This window comes from Vipera berus (genome assembly GCF_964194415.1).
Source record: "Vipera berus genome assembly, chromosome: 6".
In the NCBI taxonomy this organism is placed as follows: domain Eukaryota; kingdom Metazoa; phylum Chordata; class Lepidosauria; order Squamata; family Viperidae; genus Vipera; species Vipera berus.
In genome coordinates this window covers 70364899-70377256 of record NC_138208.1, presented here as the reverse complement: position 1 = coordinate 70377256, position 12358 = coordinate 70364899, and the positions used below count along the sequence as shown (strand labels likewise).

Sequence of the window (12358 nt, the reverse complement as noted above, 5' to 3'; positions counted from 1 at the left end):
TTAAACATAAAAATGTCTTGGTGGCATAGTGCTTTGCTTTATGGCATGCCAGCCTCTCATTCTGATTTTAAAAAAAAATTAAAAACTTTTTTTAAAGTAAGCACAAAGTCTTAGGTATCAAGAATGTGTCCATGGAGTATTTGATAAATTCCTTGCTACATTTGTGCAATTTCCATATTATTTATCCTAAATAAATTCTGATTGTTGATCCTCTGGTGGTTTCTACGTAAAACTATTTTTCTCCCCCTACCCTATTCCCTTTTGCAAAATGATTGACAGTGGATCATGGATTCTGCATCCAGAATACGGGCAGAGAATTATCCAGACAGCAGTTGTTTGGTGATTGATTCAGCTGAAAAAGATGATTCAGGTGCTTACAGAATAACGCTGAAGAATGAAGCTGGAGAAGACTCAGCTCACATCAATGTCAAAGTAGTTGGTAAGTCAATGAAATGCAAGGCTTTTGTATGAAGTAGCACCAATGATCTTTCCTATTTCAGCTTTTTCTAAAAAGCATTGGGACTACAAACTCCTGTAATTCCTAACCAGCATGAAAATTGACCCAATGACTTAGTTCTGCAACAAAACACATTTTATTTTCAATCATTTTAAATAATGTTGCCTTAGCTTTTCAACAGCTCTGAGATAAAATAGGACTCTAAGTGATTTTTCCCCAGTGAATTTCTTTCTAATTCAGCAAAGATTTCAGCCTGGAAACCTCAGCAACGTTAAGTTGTGTGGACTTCAACTCCCAAAATTTCTGGATGGGGAACTCTGGGAGTTGAAATCCATACATTTTTAAGTTGGTGAGTTGAGAAACACTGGTTTAGATTATAACGTTTGTAACATTTCATTAAACATTATTTGTCTGATTAAAATCTGATGTGAAATCCCAGCCAAATATGTCTTAGATCCAGTCTATTATAATCAATGGGATTTAGCTTATTTGTGGTTAATTTAAATTCTGTAATGTAAGTGACTTGTATTTTTTTTAAGTGAGTCTGGATGTTTGCTCCAATATAGCTATAAGTAATTTTGTCTGAAATGAACAAAAATATTTGTTTTTCCAGTAAAACTCTAACAACTTAAAACTTCTAATTGCAACAGATATTCCTGATCCCCCAGAGGCACCCAATGTGATTGAGATAGGAGAAGACTGGTGTATTATGACCTGGGAACCTCCAGCCTATGATGGTGGATCTCCTCTTTTAGGTATGTAGACTACTCAGTGAAACATTAAAGTATTTTAATGTTTTTGTAGAATTATTTGGTGGCTCTTTGAAATGGAAGTATATACTATTCATAAGCAGAAGGGTTTCAGCTGAGAGTTTTTGCTCAAGGAAACGTGTAATTTATTATTATTATTATTTAGATAGCATGGTGGTGACCAAGTGAAATGGGTCTTCCAAAAGCTCAGAAGACTAAAACTCTGGTCCCGGTAATGGACTCAGATTAGATCCTGAAAAAGGTCATCTCCATAACAGTTGCATTTGCTCTTTTTAGAAATTCTGAGCCATCAACTGATGGTTTTATATTTATGCATACATTTATTTAGGATACTATATTGAAAGGAAAAAGAAGCAAAGCTCCAGATGGATGAGAATAAATTTTGATCTTATTAAAGAAACAACTTTTGAGCCCAAAAAGATGATTGAGGGAGTTGCTTATGAGGTGCGTGTGTTTGCAGTTAATGCCATTGGGACTTCCAAACCAAGCATGCCATCAAAACCTTTTGTGCCCCTAGGTAAGTGAATCATATCTATGTATTTAATTATTCAAAACTTTTATTAAATGGTTTTATTGCAATAGAGTACTGTAGCACCCTGGAAATTAATTAAAAATACAGGAGATATTCATTGACGTAACATCCAGGATTGAATTGACTTCAGTTTCAGAGAAGACTTCAGATTTCTGTAGAACTAGGAAGCAGGAAAAGGAATTAATCTTTCTCATCTGAAGTTGCAGTCATGATTATTTGTTTTGTTCTGGTCTGGTCTAACATACTGGATACCATCAGAAAGAAATCCTTTTACCCATAAAGTTGACCAATGTCAAGCATAATTATTACTGATGATTTAATATTGGCTGCAGATTCATTATTATTTTTTTAATTAACACTTTTTTCATCAGAAAGTACTACAGAGGTGTGTAGGGTCATATGTTCATTGTTCCTCAACCTCAGAAACTTTAACTTGCATGGACTTCATTTCCCAGAATTCCTGGCTAAGAAATTCTAGGAGTTGAAATCGACACTTAAAGCAGGGGTCTTCAAACTTGGCCCTTTTATGACTTTCCTGCCTGGCTGAGGAATTCTGGGAGTTGAAGTCCACAAGTCATAAAAGTTTGAAAACCCCTGGTGTACAGCATATGCAGATGTACTTAAACTGAGAGTGAAAATTCAGTACATTTGATAGGGTTATATTGACTAAAGTTTGTGATCTTGAAGAGCAGCATATAATGTATTACTGGGAACAGTAAGTGAGGCTCATTGTGATTTGGCTGTTTTAAAAAAAACAGTGGTCTAGACTCCTGCATCCTTCTCAATAGTACTATGTTTACAATTCCTTGGGGTAAAAGTTGTTCCTGTGCTAACTTTTGTACTATATTCCTCATCTTTATTTTAACAGTAATCCCCATTCTAATCCTTATTCCATTTACACTGCCATTTCATTCCCCTTATCTATGCTTTGATGATTTTTAAGATGATATTTCTTTTGAAAAATCAGATTTTTCAATTGTTTATGTTCTAAATATCATCTATTCTAATGAAAACAATAGAAGCATACAGATAAGGAGGTGGTGTTATCATCTGTTTTTTCCTAATGCAAAAATTATTTAGATTAGTAATGGGACTTTGAAAGTCTTTAATGTGCTTGTTAATTTTTAAGGTGCTGTAAGATTCTTTGTTAACTAATTTAACAACTATAAAAATTGTTTTGTGTCCTACAAGATATTATGTATATTTTCTCTGGCTAATGTCAATATTCTCTTTTGTTGTTTTTAGCTGTCACAAGTCCTCCTACTTGCCTGGCAGTTGATTCTGTCACTGATACTACAGTTACCATGAAATGGAGACCACCAGATCAGATTGGAGCTGCAGGTTTAGATGGCTATGTTATAGAATATTGCTTTGAAGGAAGTAAGTCCCAATCATGTTTCATGCAAAAGATGATATATATCTGTTTTTCCCATTCAGCAACAACTTTGCTTTTACTTATATCTGTAGGTAAATCTATATAAAATATAAAGATTCTCCAAAGCAAACTAAAAAGGCCCTCTCAAAATTTATGTTGAATCCAACACAGAAGTTCTTAAGTAACTAGTAAGCTATGTTCTGTTCTATACAGCTTCTCAACTACTGAATCAGTGAAAACAGTGTATAATTTATGCCACTGATTATATTAAAGACAACAATGTTGGATTTTTATGAATGTCAGCAGACTGACCAGATTGTAACTTCCAAATTGTTCCCAAATATCTCTCAAACTCTTAGTCTAAGTAGAAAAGATACTGATCTGAAGTAAAGACCAATAATCAGCTAGAAATTTTAAGGAAATAGGGCAAGAATAGAATGGAATACAAACACATTATATTTGATTAGTATTATTACTGCTGCTGTTGCTTCTACTTTTATGGAACAACTCAGTAATAATTCAGAAATATCAGGCTCCATAAATCGAATGTTAACTGATTTATGAGGACCAATAGCATATACAATTCATGATTCATAAAAATCTGGCAGATGGTTTGGGAAATTTTCTTTCCAAAACAAGTATATACAGTAAACTGCAGAAAAATGGGGAACACAGCTGGAACATAGCTAATAGCTTCCAATTTATATTTTACCCTCCTTAACCAATGATTTATCATTTCTTCCTAGCAAATATTTAAAAGTAAGCAGCCTTGATCTCTATCTCTATTTTGCTTTTTCTTGTGAACATGTGTCTGCTGAACAAAGCATTTTAGGCAATTTTAAGCCACTTATTTGGAATGTGTCTGCTTTAGAGCACAGATGTAAGAATTTTTATGCTATAAAAGTAAGTGATGTTTTGCTACATATTATAGCTCAGCAGAAATAGTTTTTCCAGACCTGGCCTGGAAAATATGGGATTGATTTTCAAAAATAGAAATTACATTTTAAAAAAGCAAGTAACATTTTAGTAAGCTAACTAGATATATCAAGAAACAAAAGAGCTTGAACACTGTTGTTTCACAAGAGGGAAAAAACACATCCACAGGTATCATAAGAGACTTCTTGAGAATGGCTGATTGCTTGGGAAAAGAAAATTTGGGTGACAGGACAGGTTCCTGTAATTTTCTTGGCAAATTGTTTTGGAAGTGGTTTTTCACTGCCTCCTTCCTCAGGTTGAGAGAGAGTAACTGGCCCAAGATCACCCAGTTGCTTTGTATCCCAGGCAGGATTAGAATTCTCAAGTCTCTTGATTTCTAGCCTGATGCCTTTAACACTACAATTCATATTCTCTCAAATATACATGGATTTTTTTTATTCTTTTGCAGTATTTCTAACAAATTAGAATCGGAATAAAATGATTTTTCTATTGTACTGGAGAATTTGGTTTTTTGATAAGCCATATTTCAAATTTATGTAACAGCTTGCTAGAGATGTTCAACCCTGCTGTTGATTCAGTTTTCAGAAGAGTCAAAATGTTCTCAGACACAATAATAAAAATTAATTAGGATGTGAATATTGTTCTTGGTAAATCCAGGCTGAACCTGTAACAAGTTTATTACAGTTTTACTATAATTGTAACATCATAAAGTATTGTAATTGGCCTCAAAACTCATTTATTCTAATAAATCTTCAAATGTGGGTTATGGATAGTAGTGCTGAAATATAAACACAAGACAAAATCAGTTTGGTGCAAGGAAATCTATGGTGGGAGGGAAAACAAATGATGAAACATCTTTCATCACACAAACACCATAACTTAACATATTTGCATCAGACAAGAATGCATTGTCAGCATTTTCAATGATGTGTCCACTGTTTGCTGTGGATGTTGTTGTTTCCACATTCTTGGAGAGAGAAACAAAACAAATAATGATATTATCAACCCAATATTATCATTTTTTTAATTAAGTGTATATTCTTCGTTTCCTTGTTATTTTTTAATCATTGCAAAGTAGTCATATATAATCAGTGGCAAATATTCTAGCATGCATTTTATTTTATTTTATTTTAGCCACTATTTAGTTCTCAGAGAACTACAAAAAACAATCAAACACATAATAATAATAGTCTTTTTTCAGATTTCTGAGTTCCGAATGTCAAACCATCTTGTGAAACTGATGAACAGAGCAAGCCCTTTACTTTCTTCATTTGGATAAGTTTAAAGTGTTAAGGACATATCTCAAATATACATTGCATGTGCCATTTTGACATGACCCATCTTGGATAAAATACAATAGTGATATATTTTACAAACAAATGTGGCATACAGTCTGTGTATTCTATTTACCCTTTGCATATCTGGATATAAATTATACATGTTACATACAGTATATACTGTCTGTGTATATGCATGCATGCAAATACACAGACACACAATTTTACTCATGTATATATTTTAATATTTTAGAGGTTTAAATAATACTTTTTGTTTACTTTGCTATATCTCTTCCTATGCATTGTTTCTTTTGCTTGTTTGTTTTTAGTATCTGGATTTCTCTATTCTTCAACTTCTTTCCACTAATGTCTCTATAAAACTTAATCTCTTACTTGGATCTTCAACAATCTTTTTCTTTAACTGTCAATCTTTCAGCTCCATTTCTTCAGTTCTACCTTTTGTTGCTTATACTTATTTATTCTATCAACCAATCTCTCTTTTCTCTGCTTTTCTCTCTTGCTTGCCTGTTACCCTCGAATGGGGTATTAAAGTAGAGTCACTTTAACCAAAGGCAAATTTTGTTTTTTAAAAAAATCTTTTCAAATATACAAAACCAACCTTAGAAGAATAGACAAACATCATGACTGTTTAAAAGTTAATAATATATACTCCTTCATTGGAAACAGTGCTATATTCTAAATACACCTGTGCAAATAGCCTCAAAGGATTAAACAACAATATTTACATTACAAGAATGGAACAGAAAGTTTTTAAGAACTGAAAATAAAGGAGCAAACTTACCTTTTTCTCCTGTTTTCTGAGTTTTTGTCACAGATTGACAATAATGAAAAATAGATGAAGTAAAAATAAACTTATTTTTATAAGTTTAGAGGTAGACATTGCTCGGAAGAGTTCTTCAGCTAGTGAAAACATTATCATAAAGAGATCCCCATATTTGTCTTGCATTTATTTTTCAAATGTATCTATATGATACTTCCTCTGAACCCATACTTGGTGGAAGAACTGGCACAGAATCATCTGACTCAATCCAAAAATGATGATATGGTAAAATATTGTTTTTGCTATAAGGAATCGCTAACAGAAGCAGGGATTCTGTTAAGTTCACTGTACCAATTCTGTGGTTGACAGATTCATGGCATGCCCCAGAGCTAATTGTCTAGATCCCGTTTATGATGGTCGAAGGCACAGCTATCCTCCATACATTCAGTGCAAGAGTCAGGATACAAAAGGCAGAGAGCTGCAGATGTCAACTGTTCAGCAAGAAGAATTGGCAGACCCTGAGTTTCTGATAACCAATGGATTTCAGTGATGGTCATGCCAGTAGTCTTGCCAGGCATCTTAAACCTTCATGTATATCTTTCTTCTTCTTCTTCTTTCAGTTTCCTCTTGCTTATTCTGGAGTATGCTTTAATTTTCTCTTCTTCTTAAATCTGTTTTTCTGAATGGATGTCCCTTGCCTATCTCTTTTTTTTTCACATTTCTCAACTGTCTTGGTTTCTGATTCTGATTCTGAGGATGCTCGGCGATGCCAGTCCAAAAGGCACTTCTGCCTATGACTGTAAATCCCCATCTGTGCTTTCCAAATCATTTAGGTTCCTCTGACTCTGGTTCAGAGCAAAATATTAGTGTGGACACAGCCGGGGGCCCAGGGCAGACAGAAGAGAAGACATCCAAACCTTGTGAGTGTTCAGCATCAAGCTTTTTCTTCCCTTCTTTCTCGCCTCTTTTCATTGTACCATTTTCCTTTGATCAGTGGTTGGAGTGGTTGATCACTGGGGGGAAAATACAAACAATGTTTTATCCTAAAGGAGTTGCTGGTGTCCCACATAAACCCACTTGATTTTACTGTCTCATCAACTCTGTGATCATGACAAGCTCCTCTTCAAGGTGCAGTATGTGTGTCTCAGTACTTACTGATAGAGAGTACTAACTATGTTGTGCTTGTCTAAAAATGGATGTCTCTGAATTAGTAACAAAAATGAATCCCAAATAAGGTCTACCTACAGAAGTATGAAATGCTGACTTTCTGGAGGCAACCCATAATCTGGAGGGTAATGTATGCCAGATATTTAAATTTCCTTATTGAAAGAGTGTTAGAGTTAGATGATAGGCAGGTAGATTCCAATAAAATCAATGTAATTTGGAAAACCTGAGAAATGATCGAGGAGCTGAATTTCTACTTTAATACATACAACTGGTTTTCAGCTCATACCTGTGTAGTATCTTTATGAAATGCATCGTTATTATGGTTGGTCATACCGTCAGCCAGATATTTAGACTGGATCTGGCATTTTTATCCACCTACGGAGTCCTTCCTTGCTATTATTATTTTGTAAGTGGAAAATGTAAAGTAAGAAAGATTAGATGAAACAGAATTTGAACGTGGACAGAACTTCTCCAGAAATTGGCTGGCAAATTCTAAAAATTGAGGTCTACACATCTAAGGTTGAGAAACCCTGGTTTAGAGTTTTAGATCCAATGGCCCAGGTACTAAAGCACAAAAGGTCTTTTAGAGCATGAACCTTTTTTTCTGCAAGAAGATATTATTTAGACAGTATTGAATGCTACTTCTTTTTTTTATTTTACATAGAAAGTACTTTTGGTCTCTAAAGAACTTTTTAAAATAACATTGTTAATTAAGCCCTTTGAAAGTGTTTTTGTCTGTGTAAGAGATTTACGTTGCCTTTATATTTCTGTTGTCTGTGTCAATAACATTGGTTATCTATATTCAGATAAAAGCCATGGTGTTGATTAGAAAAAAAAATAGATTATAAAGAAAAATAAGTCATGCTCTAATCATAAAAGATTTACACTTATATTTGCTAAAAAGAAAATAGGAAGTTTCTTCTTTAGATTTTCTTTCTTTGTTCTAAATATTAGTTCCTGTTAACTTTTACATTTCATTTAAAATTTTTAATAAAGTTTTTTTTAAAAAAAAATCACAGTTTGCATCACATAACAATAAGCTGTTTATGAAATGTCCAGATAAATTAATTCAGTTTAATTGCAGTCTTCTATACTTAATAAATTTAACTGCTGATAATAACAAAATAACATTTGAAAATTGAGGAATATTTGCTTACTGGAAGCTTCCCCAAATACATTTTTGGCAAAGGGTTACATTAACACACAGCATATTTATACTAGGATTAAATTAGTTTACGTTGCTTGCTGAGAGTACTCAAAGATTTGCAGGATATTTTGGAAATTGGCATTTTGTTGAAAGAAAATGCTGTCAAAACAGGGGGGGAGGTAAAGGCGTGGATTGCTGGCCAATCAGCAAAGCTATCTTTGTGAATATAACAAAGTACAATACAGAGTGAAAATATATTGATATGGAAACCTCTTCTTTTTTAAAAAAAATCAGGACATAATTAAGATCCAGATTCCACGTGGAAATGCATTTTTCCAACTTGACTATTATTATGTTGCTTGCATATTAACATTTCTCTTAAAAAGACAGTACAATGACATTGATGGCCTGGCCTTCAGGATTACTGTATAATTCTTATTTCCTAACCATCTGTCTGTCTGTCTGTGCCTGTCTGTCTCTGTTTACTGATTCTTCTTTGCAGGTTAGTAACTTTTGTTTCTTCTACTTGCACCATAATAGAAGCTAATGACATATATATATATATATATATATATATATATATATATATATATATATATATATATGTTAAATGCTTGTTAACTGCTAGGCCTCAAACATGGGACAAATCTTTATTTCCTGTTTCAGCCTAACCGAAGGCCATCGACAGGCAGTAGTCACAACAGTGACAGCTCATATTTGTGTAGCTGGCTCATCGGCTTTGAAACGGAGATGAGCACCGGCCCCTAGAGTTGGAAACGACTAGCACGCACGTGCGGGGGAACCTTTACCTTTACCTTTATATATATATACACACATACACATACACACACACTGTATATCCATATTCCATCTGTCTTTCTATGTAATTCTGAATGTTTTTATTTCTCTTTATTTTTCTTTGTCTTTTCGGTTTTTATTCCACTTTAGCGGAAGAATGGATTGTGGCCAATAAAGATCCAACAGATAAAACAAAATTCACCATCCCTGATCTTCCAACTGGATCAAAAATCTTTGTCCGAGTAAAAGCAGTAAATGCTGCAGGTCCCAGTGAGCCCCGGCTGCATCCACAACCTATTTTAGTTAAAGAAGTTATAGGTGAGACTGATCATTTATTTGTAGCTCATATAAGCATTGATAAAAGTTATTTTTCCTTGCCTAATAGCCCTCATCTCTCTTTGCCCCTTGTTTTGATTCTCAATGAAAAAAAATATTCTATACATAGCCACATTTTGATCTTATGAATTGAGAAATAAATTCCTCTCTTTAAATTAAGAACCTCCGAAGATTCGTCTGCCAAGACACTTAAAGCAAACTTATGTTCGAAGGGTTGGAGAAGCTGTGAATCTTGTTATTCCTTTCCACGTAAGGAATGCATGAGTGTTTTTATATCTATATGCATATGGGTCTACATCTAATACTAGGTGTTGTGTGTGTGACTAATACAATTGCAGTGATAACTTCTACATTTGAAGAAGTTCTAAGAAGTTTCAATATTTGCTAAATGGCAGCAAAAGTTTAAAAATGTTGATTTTAAAAAAATCTTGTGTTCAAAATATGGGAATTATAACACTGATCAATTTACTTGCAATACATTTACAAAGATATTCAACTGTAATCAGAGTAACTTTAAATGCCTTTAATTCTCACTCATTGTCACAGAATACTCCAACTCTATACACGAAAGAAAGAACCATTTTTTAAATATACATTAATTCTAGTAATCTTCCAAAGGGTAAATTTGACAAGATTGTTGATTTATTTTTATTTTATTTATCAAAATTAGGAATTACCCATCTCATTCTCAGAGTGGGTGGTGCACAGTTAAAAGCCTAAAAATCATATAAAAATGCAGTATATCAGAAGAAAGAGCCAGGTAGAAATAAAATTAAAATAAGTTAAAAGTTCAAAGGTAGGAGGGAGCCTTAAGGCTCCAATCATTCCCAGGGTTGTGTGCTACTCTGTTGAAAGGCTAGGAGAGTGAGGACTCCTTTCTTTCCAGGAGAGGATATTCCACAGGACAGAAAAAATGGCAGGGAAGGCCCTTTTCCTGGACCCTCCAGCTGTGCTGATTGGAAAATTCTGGGTATTGAAGCCCACACAACTTAAAGTTGCCAAAGTTGAGAAACACTGTAACAGAGACACAAACTGAAAGGAGCCAGTTTAGAAAAGGCTGATAGCTAAACATATTCCATGTGTTTAATTCAATCAGCAGTTCACTGATTTTAATTTGCAATTCTCGTGCTATTCCAACATATTTAAAGAATATCTTAAAAAGGAAATAATAATCAAGTACTATGGATACATGCCTGGGTTTTGTTTTTGTTTTTTCTACCATAGGGAAGGCCAAGACCAAAAGTATCTTGGAAGAAAAATGGTACCCACGTAGACAAGAACCAAATTAATATCCGCAACAGTGAAAATGATTCTATCATCTTCATCCGAAAAGCAGAGAGGAGCCATTCTGGAAAATATGACATGAAGGTCAAAGTAGATAACCTCGTGGACAAAGCTACAATAGATATTCAAATAGTTGGTACGTATTGAAATTCCACCTGAGTAGAATATGGCCTGTTAGCTATAATACTTTGACAACACTTTGGCCTTAACATAACATAAATGGAGGCTATTTTACAGAGAGAGCAGGATAAAAAGGATAAGAAATTGTGGAGGGCTGAATTAAGTCCACGGTCTGGAGTCTTCCATGCCTCTTCTATAACTTAAGAGTTTGAAATAAGCTAAATTATGATCCTTACCATATCTTTCTTATCAATGGCTCCTACAAACCAGAGTTATGACCAAAGCTACATTTCATCTGACTATGAAAGTCCTACAATCTAACAGTTACAACCCAGTCTTGCCTGTAAGAAATATAGTTTCTGAGGGGAGAAGCCAAAGATGTCTTCAAGGGGCATAGGACAAATTCTGACATATGTATAATGAGGTCATCACATAAGTGCTGTAATTTTACATGCATCGTTATAAACATCATTAAAGTCAGTATGTCTTGGTATCATTTATATGACACCATCATGTGTTGTTACAGATGTTACTGGAAGAATATTAATAGAATAACAGAGTTGAAAAGGACTTTGGAAATCTTCCAATCCAGCCCCCTGCTCAAGGTAGGCAACCTTGCCTCTTTTATGACTCATGGACTTCAATGCCCAGAATTCCTGAGCAAGCTGGCTCAGGAATTCTGGGAGTTGAAGTCCACAAGTCATAAAAGAGCCAAGGTTGCCTAAAGGTAAAGGTTCCCCTGCACAGGCGTGCTAGTCATTTCCAACTCTAGGGGCTGGTGCTCATCTCCATTTCAAAGCCGAAGAGCCAGCGCTTGTCCGAGGACATCTCCGTGGTCATGTGGCCGGCATGACTAGACGCCAAAGGTGCACAGAACGCTGTTACCTTCCCACCATAGTGATCCCTATTTTTCTACTTGCATTTTTATGTGCTTTCGAACTGCTAGGTTGGCAGAAGCTGGGACGAGTAACAGGCACTCACTCTGTTACGCGGCACTCAGGATTCGACCTGCCAAACTGCCGACCTTCTGATCGACAAGCTCAGCGTCCTAACCCACTGAGCCACTGCGTCCCTTCTTGGCTGGCTCAGGAATTCTAGGAGTTGAAGTCCACAAGTCATAAAAGAGCCAAGGTTGCCTAAACCATAACTATAGGTACAGGTTATAATATCGCAATGTGAAGCCGGCAACATCATAGTAGCAATAGCTTGACTATCCTAACCTTCAGTTCTTGGCCATCCCAGCATCAAAAGATTAGTAAATTATTAATTTTTTTTTGTATCTTGGTGCTATTTTCATAAGCTGTCCTGAAAATCATTTGCTAAAGTAAAATAAATTTTAGAAAGCAAAGCTGTGTTGCATAGGATGTGACTGAAGAAG

At 34.7% G+C, this 12358-nt stretch overlaps 1 protein-coding gene across 4 annotated transcripts in view; it reads left to right on the top strand.

Annotated features, from left to right (window-relative positions):
- MYBPC1 (myosin binding protein C1) overlaps positions 1–12358 on the top strand; it is a 103115-nt gene that overhangs the window by 76706 nt on the left and 14051 nt on the right. For 3 of the 4 annotated variants that reach the window (XM_081331215.1, XM_081331213.1, XM_081331212.1), the window contains 8 exons: positions 280–439; positions 1108–1212; positions 1556–1744; positions 3005–3139; positions 6962–7048; positions 9391–9558; positions 9737–9825; positions 10801–10996. In XM_081331215.1, coding sequence (XP_081187341.1) covers positions 280–439; positions 1108–1212; positions 1556–1744; positions 3005–3139; positions 6962–7048; positions 9391–9558; positions 9737–9825; positions 10801–10996 — 1129 coding nt within the window. The remainder of the gene's footprint in view (positions 1–279; positions 440–1107; positions 1213–1555; positions 1745–3004; positions 3140–6961; positions 7049–9390; positions 9559–9736; positions 9826–10800; positions 10997–12358) is intronic. The other variant, XM_081331214.1, reaches the window with a different exon arrangement.